This window comes from Callorhinus ursinus, unplaced genomic scaffold (genome assembly GCF_003265705.2).
Source record: "Callorhinus ursinus isolate GAN/ISIS: 27379988/994484 unplaced genomic scaffold, GSC_fseal_2.0 scaffold1, whole genome shotgun sequence".
Lineage (NCBI taxonomy): Eukaryota > Metazoa > Chordata > Mammalia > Carnivora > Otariidae > Callorhinus > Callorhinus ursinus.
In genome coordinates, this window is record NW_027397063.1 from 142909263 (window position 1) to 142931061 (window position 21799).

The 21799-nt window shown below is 41.8% G+C and overlaps 1 protein-coding gene across 1 annotated transcript in view; it reads right to left on the bottom strand.

The window, feature by feature from the left end:
- The window catches only part of STAC (SH3 and cysteine rich domain), a 159049-nt gene that overhangs the window by 11820 nt on the left and 125430 nt on the right, over positions 1 to 21799 (bottom strand). Inside the window, exons 8-10 of the mRNA XM_025871031.2 lie at positions 20862 to 20950; positions 5593 to 5644; positions 5352 to 5489 (exon numbers count right to left, since the gene is read on the bottom strand). Of these exons, the coding sequence (XP_025726816.1) occupies positions 5352 to 5489; positions 5593 to 5644; positions 20862 to 20950 (279 nt within the window). The remainder of the gene's footprint in view (positions 1 to 5351; positions 5490 to 5592; positions 5645 to 20861; positions 20951 to 21799) is intronic.

Here is a 21799-nt window from a genome sequence, read left to right on the forward strand (position 1 = left end):
GTGGGAATGCAAGTTGGTACAGCCACTTTGGAAAACAGTGTGGAGGTTCCTCAAAAATTTAAAAATAGAGCTACCCTATGACCCAGCAATTGCACTCCTGGGTATTTACGCCAAAGACACAGATAAGGGCCATATGCACCCCAACGTTCATAGCAGCAATGTCCACAATAGCCAAACTGTGGAAAGAGCCGAGATGCCCTTCACCAGATGAATGGATAAAGAAGATGTGGTCCGTATATACAATGGAATATTACTCAGCCATCAGAAAGGATGAGTACCCAACTTTTACATCAACATGGATGGGACTGGAGGAGATTATGCTAAGTGAAATAAGTCAAGCAGAGAAAGTCAATTATCATATGGTTTCACTTACTTGTGGAACATAAGGAAGAGCATGGAGGACATTAGGAGAAGGAAGGGAGAAATGAGGGGGGTGGAATTGGAGGGAGAGATGAACCATGAGAGACTATGGACTCCGAGAAATAAACAGGGTTTTAGAGGGGAAGGGGGGGGATTGGTTAGCACGGTGATGGGTATTAAGGAGGGCATGTACTGCATGGAGCACTGGGTGTTATACGAAAGCAATGGATCGTGGATCACCACATCAAAAACTAATGATGTATTGTATGGTGACTAACATAACATAATAAAATTAAAAAAAATAAAAAATAAAAAAATAAAAAAATAAAATTAAAATAATTAAAAAAATTAAAATGGAATATCCAATAATGGGAATACTGAAGCACATTCTTGTACATCTAGACTAGGGGTTGAAAAACTTTTCCTGTAAAGGACCAAATAGTAAATATTTTTGGCTTTGCAGGCCATATGGTCTTTGTTGCCACCATTCAACTCAGCTGTTCCAGTGTGAAAGCAGCTTCAGATGATACACATATGAATGAATGTAGCTCTGTTCCAATAAACTGTTTTAAAAACAGGACCAGATTTGACCATAGGTCAATAAGCCATAGTTTGCCAAACCCTCATGTGATAAAATGTTATAGAACTGTTAAAAACTGTTTGAGAAACATTTAGTGACTAAGTTAAAAAAAACAAACTTAGAACACTATATAGAATATGATACACCAAAATATTAATTAGAAGAAAATTTTGGTAGAAAATATACCAAATTGTTTATGTCGATAATAACTTGATGCTTGAACTACCTGCTATCTTTATTTTCTTCTTTATACTTTTTTTGTATTTTTCAAATTTTCTCCACAATAAATGCATTTTGGTTTTGTAATTTAAAAATAATTTGCTTATTTTTCTTTAAAGCTTTGACATAACACAAAGAATCAATAAAAACAGTTCTATTGGGATGGCAGAACTATGGATGAATTTCAAGAAATACTTTTATGGTATTTAAAGTCGATTTAATAAGGACATTTTTTGAATTTTAAAAATGAAAAAAACATACTATGGCATTAGTGCAAACTCTAGTTGTGTTCATAACAAAAGGCTAACTTGATTCTCTTTGGAAACAAGAGCTCTGTGAAAAAATAATAAAATAATTATAAGACATATTAACTCCAGAGGTAGAAATGTGATTTGATCAAAGAGATGCACTGCATTTATTTTCAGAATCAAATTTCTTCTATTTCCCTGCTAAAGAGCATTTGTCTCTTCATATTTTTAGAGTTGCAAATATCATACTGGCTATCTTCTGATGCTTACTAGGTAATTTTAGGTGGCATTGGCCATTGCAGACGAATCTGGAACTCACTCTGAATCAATGATGGTAGCATGGGGACCTTGCTAAACATTGGTGGTGGCCAGGCACTGTGCTGGCATTTTACACAGGGGATCATGTTTAACTCTCACCCCATGTCAAGAGGGAGGTGCTACTATGCCGATTTTACAGATAAGAATGTTGACATTCAGGGATTACTTTGCCAAAATCACACAGGATATGGATCCATTTCTATAGGACATTAGAATCCGTGTTCTTGCTACTATGTTATACTCTCCTCATTTTGACCAGTATGTTTTGAAATTTTACGCCTAAAAGGTTTAGTAGGACACTAAAGTGGAGCCAAATTTTAAAAAATTTTTCTCAATAGTAGATATTTAAAATGTACATTTTCTTTCAAGTGGCTGACATTTTTCCAAAATCGGTTGCCACGTTGATGCCAAAGATTGAAAATAGAGAATTTGTGTAGGGCTAGAGACCTCAGTGCCTTTTGTTGATCCATATGTAACTGGACATAAAAGTGCCTTCAGTTGTCACAGGACTACTATAGGATTTAAAAGTGAGAGAATGGAAGTGAAGGTCATTCTCAAACTTCAGCTTTGATCCTGGGGAGTTTATAAAGAGAAAGATTCCCTGCTTTTTCCCTGAGAAGTTCTGCTTCTGCAGGTCTGGGGTGGAGTCCAGTTTTCAACAAGCTCCCAGGTGATTATGATTCAGGTGGTCCAAACCACACTCTCAGAAATATCAGGGCTTATGGAACATTTTTAAAGGATTATGGGCAGATCCATTTGGTTCCTGGTTTAGGCTGAAATACTGTGTTGTGTCTTGAACATGTCTAATTGAAGAGGTTGGATTGTTTGCCTCTCCCCTACCCACCCCCATCCTGGAAGATGGCAGTTCAACCATGAGAGTGGAAAAGGCAGGTGTGAGCCCATTCACAGAAAAGACCATTTTGGGGACTACAGCCAAGGAATTGGTAAGAGTCACTGAGTGGATGTTCTGCTTCTAGAAATTGATCAATTTGAGCAAATTTTAATTTGCCTCTGATTTCACTAACTTGTATATTAACAACATAAAACAATGTTCAGTTTCAAGTGGGGAAGCACAAGATTATTCTGAGGAAAAAAATCAAATATGCTAGCAAAATATTTAATAACACTTTGCCAATAAAGATGGATATCCTTCTTGAATTTATTTCATTCAAAAGACCTTCCAAGTTTTTGGAACAGGGATGATATAGTTGAGTACAATTGGAGAAGCACTGGCATGGGAAAAGTGCCTGTTTGCTGTGTGGGGTATGTGTGTGGCATTAGAGATATGGTCTCCATCTGACGAGGATGATTCCATTGCCTGGATTCAAGGATGACCCAGTAGGGCACTTATAGAAGCAAGGCTTTATTCCCAAGGGGCTCTCTGGTCCTAAGATACTTGCCTTTATAACATTTGCCTTCCTGGGAGCCAACCTATGCAAATGATGCTGTACTGCTCCAAGCTGGTTCCACATTGTCCAGGGCACATGGCTCAGTGGAAAGCACTGGCTTGGAGTTTGCAGACCTATGTTTAAGTTCTAACCTCAGGGCGCCGGGGTGGCTCAGTAGGTTAAGCGTCTGCCTTCCGCTCAGGACATGATCCCAGGGTGCTAGGATCGAGCCCCATGTCAGGCTCCCTGCTCAGCGGGGAGCCTGCTTCATTTCCCTCCTGCTCGTTCTCTTTCTCTCTCTCTCTAATAAATAAATAAAATCTTAAAAAAAAAGGAAGTTCCAGCCTGGCTACTTACCAGGTTTTTGCCCCCTTGAGTAAGGCATATAACCTCTATGAGCCTTTGTTTCATCATTTATAAAATATAAATAGTGAATAATTAATCAATAAAATTCTTAGGGCATGTGTGGGATCTCAAGTAAAATATCATAGGTATATATGCTTTATAAATATATATGTATGACATAAATAGTAAGTAATAATAATGATGATACTTTTAATAATTATCACTGTGGCAATGTCTAGGACTGTATTAATTTGTTCCTCTCTGTGAATCAGGGGCTATATATAAAGGATTTTCTTTTAAATAGCCATAAAGAGAAGGTAAATCATTATTCTTTGTACTTGTTAGTTTGAAGATGATCAAGCATTTGGCACTCCATGTGGCATATAAAATTGTTGAACGGTTAGGTAAACCAGTACTTAAAGATTATAAATCAGATATAAAGTAGTGTAAATATAAAGTAATATAAAGTCTTATGGGACTTAGAAACTATCTTTGTAGGCAATTACAAAAATGACATTTAAGATGTGTTTTAGGCAATGCTATTGAACAGGGATAGTATTAAAATTATTATCATTTTTTAAAGGATTTTATTTATTTATCTGAGGGTCAGAGGGAGAAGCAGGCTCCCTGCTGAGCAGGGAGGCTGATGTGGGGCTCTTTTCCAGGACTCTGAGATCATGACCTGAGCTGAAGGCAGAAGCTTAACCGATTGAGCCACCCAGGCACCTTGGGATAGTATTAAAATTATTAATACGTTTTTCATTTTGTACCTCTTTGTAGGGTGAACCTCACCATTTCCAACCAGAGGCATTAATTGCCTTAGGAAGTATTAGAATTATCATACCAAAAGTGGAGACAGAAAGAAAGTCAAGGCTTTGGCTTCCAAAATTGGAAATTAGAGTTAATTGTGAGACTTTATTAGGAGACCGAAGAAATTTCTAATGTCTGATTTCTCAAATCATCCCCAGATACACCAAGAGCAAACGTGGAGGTCTTAGAGTATTATTATACCTTATAGTGAGGATCTAGGATCTGACATGAGGAAGTTGGAGTCAGAGAAGAAGGGGCAGTAGGAAGCCCTCTCTCTGCTGAAAGAAGGCAAAGAGAGGCAGAGTTAGGACAGAGATCTGACCGTGTGTCTTGTCCTTTTGTGTCTGTCAATATTCCAGGAGTGAGATGGGGGAGCAAGAAGCATGGAGCTTGAAGACATACATGTGCAAGGGGTTCATACCTCACTTCTCAGGAAATTGACAGTGTCAACATGGCACTAGAGCAAGATGGCGCCAGACACCTCTAGATTAGATGTACGGAGACATCTGGGCACTGGTGTGAGACAGTTCCTGGTTACTTATGTCCTGACTATGTTTTATGCAGCAATGTGAAGGTGTCTTGGATTCCAGTGAAAAGGCAGAAGCTTAGAGTCTGGACAAGGAGACCTTACTTAGAAGGGCCTTTGTGACTGGAGGCAAATGCAATGAACTGTGGAATCCTCAGCAAGTAACAACAAAGTATTCCCAAGAAACTATGAAAAATTAACCACACATTGGTGGAGAACAGCACAGAGCCCAAACTGGGGTAGGTGTCCACATCAGAAACCAGCGGTCCTCAGAGAAAAGGACCAGGACCAGATAGATGTCCTTACCCTACTGCTATAACGTTATGTACATTTCCTCTTGTGAACAGATACCACCAAAGGAGCTTCCTAACATTCTGGCTTAGCAGGTTTAGATTCTACTACACTACATAATACCACCAGAGTGAGTATTATCTTTTCTCAAAGTGAATACTTTGAATATGACCCCATTCATTCAGATTTATGTGTATTGTTATGTTTATTAGTGAATGTTTCTCTGTTTTGGTCGTACCTGGTATGTGCTTGCATGCTTTACTCACCTGATTCTCTTTCAGTGTCATCTGCCCCTGTTCTTTACACCCAAGGAAGGTCCTAACACATCTAAAAATCTTCTCATTTTGTTGTACTCTCTGAACAAAGTTGGCTGGAAAGAAGCCAATCCTGTCTTGAATTTTCCCCTGAAAAGAAAAAGGAGGCATGCATCCACAATTCTAGCATTTGTTGTAATTACAGTTACCAAAGGATTCTTTTTTTTTTTTTTAAAGAAATAGAAATACTTACTTTCCACCAGTCTTCATTGGTGTCTTCTAGAAGAGTAATCATGTCTCCTGGCCTATAATGAAGAATGAACAGGTTAAGTGGGGAAGGTGGGTGGGGGGAGAAAAAGATGACACTTCAGAGTCACAAGTAATAGCTTTTCATTTATACAAATAATCCTAAAATAAATAGAAGTAAAATAAACATGACTTTTTCTCAGTTCTTCCCACCCATGAAAATAGTTATGTTATACATTCAAAACAAGTATTATTTCCACGCTGTATTTTAAAAAACAATACTAGCTTTATTTTTTGAAAGGTTTTCTTTATTTTGAGAGAGAGAGAAAGAGAGAGTGAGCATAGGGGAAGAGGCAGACACAGAGGAAAAGAGAGAATCTCAAGCAGACTCCATGCTGAGCACAGAGCCTGACTCGGGGCTTGATCCCATAACCATGAGATCCTGATCTGAGCTGAAATCAAGAGTCAGGTGCTTAACTGAATGAACCACACAGTTGCCTCAATATGAGCTTTATTTTTACATATAGAGAAGGGTTCTTTATTATTTCTGGAAGCTTCCTATTCATATTTGCCACTTTCTGTTATGGATGTCATATTATAATAGATCTGGCTGAGGATATTATTATGTTTTTAAAACAATATTTCTTTTTTTTAAGATTTTATTTATTTATTCATGAGAGACAGAGAGAGAGAGAGAGAGAGAGGCAGAGGGAGAAGCAGGCTCCCAAGGAGCAGGGAGCCCGATGCGGGACCCGATCCCAGGACTCTGGGATCATGACCTGAGCTGAAGGCAGACGCTTAACCATCTGAGCCACCCAGGTGCCCTAAAACAATATTTCTTTCCTTTATTGAATTCTTTGTTTCCTCTAGAATTGGTTGGCCTCCTCTTTGTCGCTTCTCCTTCTTGTCAAGGAATTTTCTTCAACATCCGTATTTTTTGGTTGTTTCTTTACATTAATGGCTGAACACAGAGGTAGATGGGTGTGGAAAGCTGGGCGAGATTCTCTGCTATTACATGCATCTGCTTCTGCACTGTGTCTCTCTCCCAAGTACAAGGACTACTTTCAGGCTCTGCTTAAGAGAGCAGGGTGGGTCGATTGGGGCATCTCATTTTTAGATGCTTGAAAATGTAGCAGGCAAGCAGCCTGAAGCCTCCTACCATACTCCAATGGCTAAAACAGGGCAGGGCTCTCTCTTAACCTTGGTGAGGGAGAGGTCAGTTTATTCTCCTGTTAAGTACAGCTGCCTTTTCCTTCCCTCCCCCTGCTCTCTAGATGGTCTGGGGTCTAGAGTTATTGAAACACAGCTCTTTGTCTTTCTCAGACTTCTGTGCTCACAAAGGAGCCCTCCCTTAGGCATGGGTTCCCTTTCTTCTGAGTTTAGGTGTTCCTTTGATTCTGGAGTCAAACACCATTGCTGCCTATTGCTCATTATAAGCAGTAATGTGGTGTCATGAACACAGCTGGGAGTCTGTATCAGTCATATATTGCTATGATAATGCTGTGTAACAGACAGCCACAAAATAATGGCTCACTCGCATGCCTGGGTGTTGGCTGGCTGTTGGCTGGGATGACTGGGGAGACTTTGCCATATTTCCTGATTCTCATACCCCAGAAGGCTAATTCGCACATTCATGGCAATGCCAGAATTTTAAAAGCAGCAAATGGAAACATGCAAAACACCTAAGGCCTCCAAGGCCAGGCTCGGAATTGATACATTGTCACTTCTGCCTCATTTTATTGGGCAAAGCATGTCATGAGGCCAGTCAGACTCAAGGGATGGGACAGGGGCTCCACCTATGTGGTGACAGGAACTGTAAAGTCCCATGGCAAATGGCATGGTACAGGAAAGGGTGAAGAATTTGGGTCATTCGTGCAATCAAGCCACCAGAGACACCCTCATGTTCTTCAATTAATTTGCTGTAAGTTCGGTGTCTCCTTGAATGTGCCCCTATTTGCTGTAGTTTGCCAGGAACTTCTCACAATTTGGGGGTCTTGGATACTATTATTTCTTGTTTTCTAGTACTGTAATGGAGGTATTCTTAAAAAAATATATTTTCTGATATTTTAAGGGATTGGAGCAAGAGAGGAAGTAGATCCGTGGGCTCATTTTGCCATTCTGATTCAATCTATTTTGCTGTCATTTTCAATTCTCAGTTAATATCTATCTTTGTAGGGGATTCCAAATAGAACAGGCTTGTTGCACCTGAAGCATTAAACACGAGTGGCATTTTGGTATTTCAACAGTCACAGCTCCGTGCTGAGGCCACAGAAAGCAAGATGGCTGAAAATCACTCTTTTCCCAGGTGAGGGATTTAATTAAGCAACAAGGATGAAAGCTGATGTAGAAAAAACTTTCTAGCTCCAGCAGATTTTACTTAACCTAATAATCTAAAGAAACCGTGTGTTAGCGTCAAGTCCAATGACTTTGCTGATGGCTTGGTAGAAACGGGAAGTAAGGAATAAAGCTGGAGGTGGGGGGAGGCACCTTTTCCTAAGAGTGAAAAAGGATGCTGCCTGGATCCAACCGCTGGTTTTACAGTCTAGATAGAGACTCATTCTTTACCATGGCCAAAGGTGGGCTGTCCCTGAGCATACGGCCCATGGTAACTAAACCACATATAAGAATAAGGCACTCACTGGAACACAAGCTAAAATTTTATGATCAATACCAGACACCTTCTTGACAGTGTGATAGGGATTGTCTTATGCTATAAAAGAACATTGCCAAGACCAGAAAATTGCTTAGTGAGGGAGGAGAGTTACATTCAACTACTTATTCCTTTTTTTTTGTTTACCGACTCATTCAACAAATATTCCAGATTGCCGATTCTGGGTATTCTTTGGAGAATAACGTCCTCACTGGAGTTAATGTTCTAGTGAGAAAGATGGATACAAATAAGCAAATATATAACACAACGTTTAATAATATAAATAATAAGAAGAAGGTAATCTGTATCTCTGATGAATATATAATTGCAAATTATCATAAGGGCTATGAAGAGAATAGATGGGATGCAGTTATAAAGCATAAGGGTAGACGCTTGATATTGGCCAACTACTCTAATCATCTGGTGGAGACAGCTAATGTCTCTTTTTCACTGCAGGCAGGATCATGCCCCAGGCAGCACTTGAATCCAAGACAGCAATGCTCTGACATCTCGGTCAGCAAACCCGTGGCCCGTGGGGTTTGTCCTGCCCCTTGCCCTGCATCACCCATCAATCTCGGCACTTGTTCCATGGCACCTGCAACTCATGGGGCCCAGGCCTGTGAATCCGAGTAGGCAAGCAAGATAAAACCACTCTGGGTAATATCATGTTTTTAATTTAATTAATTTTTAAAAGATTTTATTTATTTGACAGAGAGAGACACAGCAAGAGAGGGAACACAAGCAGGGGGAGTGGGAGAGGGAGAAGCAGATTCCCCGCCGAGCAGGAACCCCGATGGGGAACTCGATCCCAGGACCCCGGGATCATGACCTAAGCCGAAGGCAGACGCTTAGCCAACTGAGCCACCCAGGCACCCCTTTAATTTATTTTTTAAGAGGTGTCTTGACTCAGTTCTGAAACTCTAGCTAGAGGCCAGTCAGTTCCCCTTAAGCAACTGGTTAAGTCAACACCTCAACCACTTCCCCACAGACTCTCACAGTCCAGGCCATGACACACCAGCCCCAGCCCTACCTGCTTTTGGGGCCCGGTACCAGACAACGAGTGACAGCCCTTATGCCCTGGAACCTGTGAAATTATTCAAATTTGCTAATCCACAGGGAGCCTGGGAAACCAGCTAACCCCGGCTGCTGGCCATATATGTAAGCTGCCCCTACAGCCTGAGGGCACTTTTCCCCTGACTTCCAGCTGCAAGCCTGGGTGGCCCTGGGTGGCTGCCCTCCACTATCAACCGTAAGTTCTCTACTCAATCGGTTCTCAACTTCATTCTCTTCTCCCGGCCATGGTGTTGGTGCACTATGTCCTGCCACCAAAGAACTAAGTGCAAACATTCTGCTCACTTGCTCCACATAGGGAGAGCCTGTCCATTGTTCCTGGAGGAATGGAGGCCTAATACCTAAAAATCCTTCTTCCCCTGGTTGGTCCTAGGATGGACACTGGCATGCCAGTGCATGACTCTTTGCCTTCAACCGTTTCATGCTTCTGTGGCCCACCAGGCCCCTCTCCATGGAACAGTTCTTTCTCATTTTGGGGTCTCACACTCCAGAGTCCTGCTCTGGTCTAACAGTTCCTCTCTTTCTTTCAGGAGACCTTATGTTTCTGATCCATAATGTACAGATTTTATAATGTAACTATATTTCTAAATTCCTGGTGATGAACTTGTCAGGCCCCCAAATATTTAAAAAAAGATTCCCTTTGCTTAATTCAATCAGAGCATCCTAAGTTCAGGTAAGCATTTTGCTGTACTGTACCCAAGAATGATACATGTACACAACATATGTACATCATAAACAGTAAAGGGATCAGTTTCCTCTTTGGCACAGAATGATCAAAGCACTGTAGCTGGCCTTTTCTTTTGGTTTGCTCAGTAACATTGGTCTTGGATCCAGAGGATGATTTTTGGGTTGGTTATATCATGATTTTTGGAAAGTCTTGACACGATGAGGGAACTGTGCGCTACCCTCAAGAGTAGGAATAGAGTAAGAACAGCTAACTGCCGAATCATGGCTCAACAGCGAGGGGACAACGTTGATCCATGAGTGTGTGTGTTTGTGTCCATGGGTGGGAACTGGATGGCTGCTCTCTGGTTCATTTTCGGCAGTTCTCTGCCTCCCTCATTCCTCAGTTTTGCACTTGGACATAGGAACCTCTCTCTCCCACCACCAGGGAGACTGGTTTTGGGGACTTAGAGGGCACAGTATCACTGAGCATATGGATGATGCCACCTGAGCCCAGCCAGCTTCAGGGAGCTCTTCTGCAAGGTGTTATGGCCATGGTTTGGTCTTCTAGGGGTGGGCTTCTGGAGGGTGGAGGGGGAGTTGTTCTGAGGCCCTGAGATTCCTAGGAGTGCAGACACTGACACCTTCCTGAAGAGGTCACTGCATCTGAGAAGCCCCTTCTCCACTGTCTCAGACAACCTGAGACTTCAGACTGGCCCTCCATCGGGAGGCATGGAGACAAGGAAGGATGTTCTGGGCCCTTTTTGTTTTCACAATGTTTGGGATATACTGAATATTCTGGAAAGCAAATGACATTTGTCTTTCTTTATTCCTCCATCTCTGCCTATTGAGCCAAAGGAAATTATAGGACATCCGAGTATTTTTTGAATGCTTGTGACATGGTAGGTTTTGTGTGTGTGCTGAGTGTGCAAAATGAGAAGAGTTTTCTAAGCCCTGGTTTTTCTATCTGTAAGGTGAGGAAAATAATAGTATCTAGCTAATCAATATTTTTGAGGATTAGGTGAGGTAATACTTCTACAGCATTTTTCGATAAGCCCACAACAGATGGTGGCTGGTATTGTTGTTAAGACATAATTACTGCCCTCAAGATGCTGGTACTTTTTTTTTTTTCCTCTAAATATTTAAGAGATTTTATTCTAGTAAGATGCTGGTACTCTTTTCTTTCTTCTTTTTTTAAGATTTTATTTATTTATTTGAGAGACACAGAAAGTGAGAGTATGAGCTAGGTGAGGGGCAGAGGGAGAAGCAGACTCCCTGCTCAGCAAGGAGCCTGATGTGGGGCTTGATCCTGGGACTCCAGAATCATGACCTGAGCCGAAGGCAGATGCTTAACTGACTGAGCCACCCAGGTGCTCTGATGCCGGTACCCTTAAAGGGGAAAGACATAGAAGCTAGTAATTTACACCAAGGCTCTTCAATGAATGAGAAGAAATATGCTGGTGGGGGGGAGGGGACAAACAAATGTGGAATTGACCCCTCCCAAATCCCAACATATATGTTTCATTCACTCAGCTACCTCAATGATATTTATATAACTCTTATACTATACATAGCAAGTACTTAATAAACTATATTTATTTTGCATAGTTGCTGTGTGGATTGGATGAGAATGCATATGTGGAAGGCTTTCGCCCTGACTGATATACATTAAGGGCTTGGAAGTTCTAATTTCTTCCTGAAAGTGTAATTTTTTTTCACTTGGAAATAAGAAGATCTAGTGATTATTGCCTTTCAAATGGGTGTTCCCTTAGGATTTTGGCAGGGACGGTTGGTTCATGAGATCATCTTTGGCCTCTCAAGGGGCTTCAGTGTGATTCAGAGCTTCGATAAAGCTTTTCTCTCTTTACATCTGCCCCTCCCTCTTGCCCTCCACCGCAGGTAGTGACGGGAAAAGTGCGGCAAGGGCTGCGGGCTGGAGCTCCAGCCGCTGATTGCGACGGAGGTGTTGGAATAGTGGAGGAGGCCAGCCAACTAGTCTGGAGAGGGATAGCAGGGTCCCTGAATGAAGCAGGCATGGCGAGCTGCATCTGCACACAAATAAGAAGGTTCGGAGAGACTTCACCAGTTACAGGCAGGATGTGAATCCACTACTAATGCCACTAAATCAAGCTGCCTCTTAAACCACCCAAGCCCTGTGAAACTCATGAGAACTGCCCATTTGACTCTGCCAAGTATTTTTCAGATATCTTTAGTATTTACTACCCTTTTCTATTCATTAGGAACAACAACAACAAAAAATGAACCAACCAAACAAAAACAACAACAAAACCCAATGGACCAACCAACCAAAACCAAACAAATGAACAAAAACCAAATCCGTCTTAGGGCAACCAGAGTCACTCAGCCGGAAGAGATGTCCTTGAAAAACTATGTCAAGGGAACATAAAAAGGAGCCAAACTGCTCCATTAACTTCAGATCTACTGCTTAATTTTTTGCTAGACCCGCTTCTCAATTTCCATAGTCCTGGTCCAGAGCCTTTTACAGTCTGAGCACACAGGTAGGTAACGAGGAACTCCTGAATCCGCAGTTTGATTTTGTCTTAATCCTGGCATCCGTGAGACTGTCTGCGCTTCCCCAAGTCCGGGGAGCGGCTTGGAGAAAAAGCATTCAGCTAAAGGGCCATTTGGATGGGATTTGGTAAATGTTCCTGAACTGTCCCGGATCATGCTCTCCAGAACCTAATTGGAAGAGGCATCTGAGTGAGAGGATTGCTGCTGAGCACATTAGTGGCATTCAGGAGGGTCTGGGCTTCCTGACATAGTGCAGCCTCGGAACATAATATGCATCAGAGACTTTCCTCAAATAGCCTTAATTGCATTTTGATGTCCTGGTGACTGTGAAGATTATTTTTAAATCAAATTGGTGCATTAGAATTACATTTAGTTTTAATTAAGTTGATGCATTTGCCAAGCAGTAATGCACTTAGAGAATGGAAACGAGACACCGAGGGAGTCTTATTCTATCTTACTCTGTCTCAAGGGCTCTCCTTTTCTTATTTTATGAAGGATTTATAAAGCCTCACAGAGTGAAGGACACAGCCACGCAAGTGGCTGGCCGAAACCTTGATGCGGACCGGAGTACCGAACATGACCGAGCATCAGGAAGCCTGCCTTGTGGTCCTGGGTCTGCCACTGGCCCATTGTGTATCTTCGGATGTCACAGCTGTTCTCAAGTCTGGCAGATACTCAGAAGCTGGGGGAACACTTAGCCATTCAGATCTCCAAGTGGGATCTGACCGTCTAGACCTGGGGGGAGCCCAGGAATCTCTACTTTAATAATATTCTCCAGGAGGTTCTTAGGGCTGGTGACAAGTGGTTTAACAATCCCAGTCATAGTTTTATCCTCTATCAAATACAAATATCTTGGGTGACCTCACAGATTTGTGAAAAGAACTCAAGAGGATATCAGGAAAAATTGGGAAAATTGTGAAAGACTTTGAAACAGGTACAAATATTACAGATCTGGGTGTCTAGCTCATCTTTCCGGCCATCTCCCTCTTTCATTGTCTTTGGGCTATTTTACATATTTTCTACAACTTGTAGAAAACCAGTGATGATGCAAATGACTCTCGTCCCCAGAAATGCAAGTGAACTGTGTCTGGTGGGATGTAACCAGTTGTTGCCCCTGAGGACTGACCAGTTTGGCACGCATTTGTAAATTCACGTCAGCGCTCCTGATCGCCTACGTATGTGTGATGTTTGAATTCTCCTTTGTACCAGATGGGACATTATGCTAGTTCTCTCATTAATTAATGAGTCAAATAAAAATTTTGACATGTGTTCATTTTATATTTGTATAGACTCATGATTTTACCTTAATTTAAAAAAATTATTAGTGAACTAGAGTGACTTTTCATGAACACATTCTATAGATCACAAGCTTCCTGATCTTAAAAACAAGACTTAACAATCGTAATAAACTCTTAAGAAGGGATATGAATGGCCAAAACGGGATAAATTAATACATTGTCTCAATCTGCTGATTAGAAGGAATTGTATACACAAACAATGAATCATGGAACACTACATCAAAACTAATGATGTAATGTGTGGTGATTAACATAACAATAAAAAATTAAAAAAAAAAGGAGGAATTGTCAACCTCTTTAGAGAGCACATCCACACAGTCAATGCAAGATGAAAAGTGTGGGGTAAGAAAAAAACCAGTGGACCAGAAGTATGCCTCCCTGGGTTCCAGCCTGAGCCTCTACTTTCTCCCTGACAGTTCTTGGCCCTGGTTCTCCCAATTGGCCCCCACAAAGGTAAAGAACTATAAACTGTCTCACTGGAATATGAACTAAAACAGCTAGGTGTCCATTCACTTAGCTCTACTGAAGTTGAAGATAGTCTTTCCAGAATGAGGACTGTAATGCATGTAGTTATGAAAACATGCTCCCACCCAGGCAGTGAATTTGCACCACCTCTTTGTATTGGGGTTGATATTTGCCCCCCAACTCCTACCTCTTAAAGTCATTCCCATGTTCTGCCATTGAACCCATTCTTCCTTATCCTTTCCTTACTGGAAAGGGAGAATGACTGCTCACTAACCAAGCTGCACAGGCATCTGGATCCCCTCTTGCTGGGAGACTTGGCTTGGCTGTGATGCTACCTCCTTGCAAAGCCTTCCCTGGCCTCCCACAGCTGCTTTGATGTCTCCTTGAGGTGCTGTGGCGGCATCCTGAATTACCTCCCCGCCCATAAGACCTCACACTGAAGTGTGCTTTCTTGTCTACTCTTTTGCGCCCCCCCCCCCCCCCCTGAGCCTGGGGACCACTTGAGCTCTTTGAGGTCAGGGCCTGCAAACTGCTCACCAAGTAGATGCTCATTCACCATGTGGTGAGCGGTGAAGAGATTCAAATCCCGAGAACAGCCACATAAGGGTTAAAATCAGTTTTAACTCAATTTCAAGTGGTGCTTTGAAAAAAATCAGAAAGAGATGAATTCAGGCCATGCCATCTCCAGAGGTTCTCGTGAATATTCGCTAATGAGACAAATGGTTGCCTGGTTTCCTTCAGACTCAACCACGGAAAAATCCGAGACTCGCTGATTCCAAGAAAGAGGCTGGCGATTCAAGAATCTAAATACTTATTTGGGATTACAAAAGAAAATACAGTTTTCTTTTAAGCCCACCCTCCCCCCCATTTAGATGTTTGGACACACACTGAAGTGGAAACTAATTTGTATCTTAGAATTTAATAATATTGGAAAAGCAGTTCCCTCTTTCCCTCTCCTGGCTCCTAAGCATTCTTCTTCTTTCCTTTTTCTTTCCCCTTTATGAAACATGGCCATTATCATATAAATTTGTTTGGGGAGAACTAATAAAAATGAAAATGACTTAGATGTGGGAAGCCAAAATGGATTCTTTGGAATAGGCATTATATGGTCACTAGAATATGCATCTGAACCCATCAGTCTTTTATTTACTCCCCATCCTTTATTTCAGACTCCCTAAGATGTTTTAGGGGTTTGTGTTTATTTACATCTGCTGCTTATTTACATGATAAATGCCATAAAATTATTCTTATTTTTATTTTTACTTTCTAAAAAGTATTTTCTTTATTTGAGAGAGAGAAAGCGAGAGAGCAAGTGCATGAACACACAGGTTTGTGTGGGGGGTTGGGAGGGGCAGAGGGGGAGGGAGAGGGACAAGCACCCTGTGCTGAGTGTAGAGCCTACATGGGTTCCATTCTATGGCCCTGGAATCATGACCTGAGTTGAAACCAAGAGTTGTCCGTGCATGGAGGACATTAGGAGAAGAAAGGGAAAAATGAAGGGGGAGAAATCAGAGGGGGAGACGAACCATGAGAGACTATGGACTCTGAGAAACAAACTGAGGGTTCTAGAGGGGAGGGGGGTGGGGGGATGGGTTAGCCTGGCGATGGGTATTAAGGAGGACACGTACTGCATGGAGCACTGGGTGTTATATGAAAACAATGAATCATGGAACACTACATCAAAAACTAATGATGTAATGTATGGTGACTAACATAACATAATAAAATTTAAAAAAATATATTAAAAAAAAGAAATCAAGAGTCAGATGCACAACCCACTGAGCCACCCAGGTGCCACTATTCTTAATGATTTTTAAAATGCATGCTGGTGTGAATAATAAGCAAGGGCTCTAAGACTGTTTTGCAGACTTCTGAATCCAAAATCAGTGAGGATAATGAGACTGGTTACATTGTAAATGTGGAAGGCAAAAAGCTAAGCATGTGTTATCAAGCTCTTGCTAACTATGCGTGTGTGTAAGTGCATGTGCATGAATGAATGCGTATTTGAGTGTGCATGGGTGTATGAACGTGTGTGTGTGTGTGTATGTGTGTGTGTATCTGACTGTGAGCATGTGGGAGTGTTTGTGCATATGTAAGGGTCTCACCCACTGGGCTAGGAGGATGATTGGGCACACATCCCATGTGCACTCACGAGGCAGAATATATAACAACTGTGCGAGTGCTGATTATAATGGGGTTCTCTAGTTTGTATTCCAAGTAGCATTTTACAAAGCTTGGCTCATATATTAAGCTGGCCATCCATAAAGTGTAATTTTCAAAGCTCTTAAAAAATTTGGTGTTAAGGGTTATTGGTGGAAACTGTTTAAGACACTAATTTTAGAAGTTTATCTATTATACAAGCTCATTACACTCAGATGGAGGAACGGGGTGCTCTTTATTGTTATCAGACCTTAAACGGTCAGTGACAGTTCAGGGATCCTGTGCATATTGGCACCATGTCTTTCATGTCAGTGGTAAAATGTCATACCTATAAGTCAGCAACTGCAAAATGGACTCAGAAGATGAGGGACAGGGTCTCACAGTCTCCTTTTTGCTGGACAAATTAGATGAAGTCCCACAGGATATACTCAAAAGGCCAGAGAGAGCCTTTGGCTGTGTTTTTTCCACTATTATATTCTTAAGGTAGCGTTGATGAGATCCAGAGGACTTGGAAATAAAACGTATGGTGAAAAGATGCAAATTAAGAAGTTACCTAAAATACACGGGTCACCTCGCTTTGTACTGGGCACAAAATCCCACCTTTTATATACATTATCTAGTTTAATACTTAGTCTCCCTAGGAAGGAGCAAACTGAGCCCCCCAAGAAATTACATCGTTGGCTCAAATAGATGCAGCTGGGAAGGGTGAGCGCTGGAAGGCAGACCCAGGTCTCTGTGACTCCCCAGTAGTGCTCCTTTCTGCCCTGCTGCCTTGTTCTGTTCTGCTCTCCACCCATGCTGGACAGATGGAGCATTATCCATGAGAGCTCCAGCAATTCGGGGAGGTAATGGATGACTTTATGAAGGACATTTATTTTGCACTGAAAGCCTCTGCCTTTAGACAGCACTTGGAGACCAATGATGGGACCATGGCACTTCTAAGAGGAGGACTCACTGCCCTAAGACTGAGGGGGCAGCGCCCTCGTGGCTCCTTTCTGAGGCCTACTCCTCCATTCCTCAATCGTGAGTGCTCAGTAAGGGCTTACCAGGGCTTCTTCCAAATTGTCTGAAACCCTTTGATCTACTTTTCTATCATTTCTTCTTGACAAATAATATGCATCGTAGGCTCAAGGCCCATCTCCTCCAGGAAAGAGGTCCTGGCCAAGCCCTCTGAGCTTGGTTTGCTTCCCCTTTTATCATTTCCATTATATTATCACTTACTTGACGTGCCCACTGATTGTGCATGGCAGGCCCAGCATTAGTTGATTTCATCTCCACGATACTCGGGCAATCCTTCATCACGTATTCATTAAGCATCTACTATGTTTCAAGAACTGTCTTATTCTACAGGGATATATAGGCTAGCAATGACGGATTTGTTCTTATGGAGTTTATAAGAGAGATAGAGGTTTACCAAATAATTCCAGAAATACATAAATACAAGTTGAGGGGAGTGCTTTAAAGGAAAGAAATATGGTGTCATGAAAGGAGATAATAGAGGAATTGCACCCAGATTGGGGGAATCAGGAAAGGGTGCACAGAGGAACTGAACTCTGAGTTGAGATCTGTGGAGGTCAGTAGGAAGGTCTGGATTGTTAGCTGTTGGCAGAAAAGCTTTCCCTGTTCCTGAGCAGATACCTAATGGATGCTTGGTGAAGAGATGATTCAGCCGCTCTGAGTTATAGCTATTGGCTTTGCCAGTTGGGTCTTCTTTGCCCTCAAGCTTACACTCCAAACATTCCCTGTGCTCTCACCGCCTGTGCCCTTTGCCCTGAGGACAATACTGCGTGCTCCCCTGGGTGAGAATGTAGGTGGATAAGAATGATATATATTTTTTAAAGATTTTATTTATTTATTTGACAGAGAGAGGGACAGCGAGAGCAGGAACACAAGCAGGGGGAGGGCGACAGGGAGAAGCAGGCTTCCCGCTGAGCAGGGAGCCCGATGTGGGGCTCCACCCCAAGACCCCGGGATCATGACCTGAGCCGAAGGCAGCTGCTTAACCAACTGAGCCACCCAGGCGCCCAAGAATGATATTTTGTTAAAAGGAATTTTTTTCTACCTTATGGTATGAGGATAAAAGGATAATTCACAAAGTGCCGGTTCATTCAAGGAATTATACCAAATCCCCAAAGCATTGCTTTACACATTCTAAATCAGGTGCCTGGCTTTTTAAATTGGGAACACACAATCTCTTGGCAAAAAAAAAAAAAAAAGAAGAAGAAGAAAAAAGGAAAAAGTATGATTTATCACTCCAATCTTGCAGTCTATGTAACACAGGCATTTCACTCCTGGGAATGAATAGTCCTGTTTGCCTCAGAGCAGACTGTAAACGTTTGATTCGTGACCAGACAACTTGACCTTTAATGACCTGCAACTGTCTAAAGTCAGCACAAAAATTTATGACCACCATCAGGCAGCTAGACGTCATTCCTCAGTACCATAATAACATCCTATATTTCTCTGGAATTGTTCCTTTCATATGCTGACTTCAGAATAACTTTCTGGTATAAAATGGTGGGACTGACACACTGGGAAGTTGTTCCAGTTTAAATTCTAGCTATCCAAATGATGGTCTCAGGAAGGACATGACAAACGGTGTTTACTGCAATGTGAACAGATATCACCCTTGTCTTCCTCAGCGGAGAGCTGATTGTGGACAATCAGCTCAAGGCAAGGCAGCCCCCAGCAATGACTCCCAGGCAGGCTCCAACCTCTAGGGCCAGTTCTATCTCCGATAAAACAGATCTTCCCTTGGTAAATGCCGTCACCTCCTCCTGCACTGACGCCAGACTGTTCGGGTCTGTTTATAGCTCCAGCCAGTGAGTTCAGCATGGCAATTCTTACTCAATGATGGAGAAAACTCAGATTATAAGAGCCTACTTGTCTGAACAAATCCCAGACGCCAGGACTCAGGCCCTAAACTCTGCTCTGGAAAGACCCAAGAATCACTTGGAAGAAGATGGCAAATGAATACTGAAACCAAGCTGACCTTGGGTACAAGCCAGACTCTGTCAGGGTACACACATCGGCTATGAAGTCTTGCTGGATGAGGGGCAGCCACGCTGCTGGGCTTGAACTCATGGCACATGGAACTTGGGAAAGGGGGGCTAACTGGAGACATTTTGGTAGTTCTTTCCTTGTATGGGGCTTTGGGTAAAGTGAAAGAGGAGAGGCAGATTTCACTGAAGTGGGAAACCACATTCAGGCAAGCGGGAGAGGGACCATGCCTGGGAAATGGCACAGTCTGAGGAGGAGAAGCCCAGAGAGCTTCAGGGTTGAGAGACAACACCTTCCAGAAGCCATGTGAAGGCAGTGACTGGCAACTGGTAACTTGGCCTCCATGATATTTAGACAAGTGGAGTCCCCCTCAAAATGGAGGCTATATCCCTAATGCTCTGGCCTTTCAATAGTTTTCAGTGCCACTTTAGCTCTCTGTTCTCTTCAGAAGAGGAAAGAACCGATCTCTGAGGGAACATCTGACTAGAAAAGCAGCCCCTTCTTTCCTGCTCCAGGGCTAAAAAACACCAAACCCTTATGTTTTGGGGTCATGCATGGAGGAAAGGAATAAAGCATTTTCTCTGAGATAGGCCAGTGAACACCACATTATAAAAATTGTAATAACTATCAGTTACTGAGTATTTACGATGACGAGGAACTGTGCTATATGCTTAATAAACATTACTCATTTCATCCTCAAAAATGCCTCAGGGTGAAGAGGTCATTGTTATTATTTTATAAGTAAGGAAATCAGAGCAATGAAATGTTTATACATTGCTTAAGGTCACGTAACAAGTAGCATGTGAACTCAGCGCTGACTCCAGCTTCACTATCCCTGAAGCAGGAGTAACCTAAACTGTGTTCGGATTGCTCAAGGGTCCCAAAGCTCACCTTATCCTCCCCTGTGTTTCAGGTACCATGAAGTGGGATGGATCCTGAAACAAAAGCACAGCTCAGGGTGGGCAGCAGTGGGGAGCTGCCAGAATAAACGAACGGTTTTAGTTTGATCCTTTAATCCCTGTCAATTTGGCCATTAAAGACAATTGATTTTGATTCCCTATTAGACCCCACAGGATGCCAAGTGCATTCGATGCTCAAACTTCACGCAAACACCCATTGGCGGTTTGGCTGATGATGCACTAAGTGTGCTCCTTAAAGTGGGGTCCCTGATCAGCAGCATCAGAACCTCCTGCTGACCACTTAGAAATGCAAATTCTCAAGCCTAACGCCCCAGATCTGCAGAATCAGAAACTGCAGGGATAGGGCCCAGTAATCTGCCTGCTCACCAGCCCGGCAGGTCACCGGATGCTCGCTCACCTGTGAGAATCACTGCTCTATAGCATTAGGAGGTAGCACTAATTGAATTCTTTTTTTGACATGAAAAACACTTGCTTTAAATAGTCTTTCTTTCTTTTTTCTTAAAAAAAATTTTTTTACCTCATTTCCAAATCTTCATTCTCCTGTGGTACAAATTTGTACAAGGCAACATAGGTGTTCATCTGTAATGGTTCTTTGGAAAGAGATCCCTGGAAGATAAAATAAAAGACGAAGGAGGAAAACAGAAAATGAATTAAGTGAATGCAATGTAATTCTAGGGTATGGATCATGAGTGTTAAAATATCTAACTATTATTCTAGGCTTTGTTTCAACCGTAGGTTTATTTTCAATTTCTTAGCTAAGTTTGATTTCATTAGAAACCACAACCAATTATGTAGAAATCTGTCAGAAATAACTACGAATTCTTCAAATAAATTTTTTCTTTGCTACAGTTGTTCATGAAAGGTGACAGGCTTGGCCCCAAGAATGGGAATATTCGCGCTATAGAAATAGGGACATATGAATAGTAAACAACTTCCACTTCCTAAAATTGACTTTTTATCAGTTAGCCTAAAATTTGGTATCTAGCCTATCAAAGAGACTCCGGTATAGTCAGGGGCAATTAGTTCAAGCATGTTGTGAAAAAAGCATAGTTTTTGACATCAGACCAATTTAGTTTCTATCAAAGAAGCACCATCTCCTGACCATGAAACCTTGCAATAATGGTAGTAAGAGCTACCATGTTTGATAGCTTACTGTGTGTGCCAGGCATTATGTTACACGCATTAGCACACTTGAACCTCACAACAGCCCCCCATTGTTGTCCTCAATTTATAGCTTATCCAAGAGTCTTATAAGTGTTATATAAATATTACCCATTATTATTATCCAAATATATGTCAATGCTATATAAATGTTTTCACTTTGTAATATATAATAAACACAAATTATATAACATACCAAATATATTGTATAATATTACTATTTTATAATACACAATATAACATAGGCAATATATACACATATCATTATTTAACGTTATATATGTGTATGTAAAA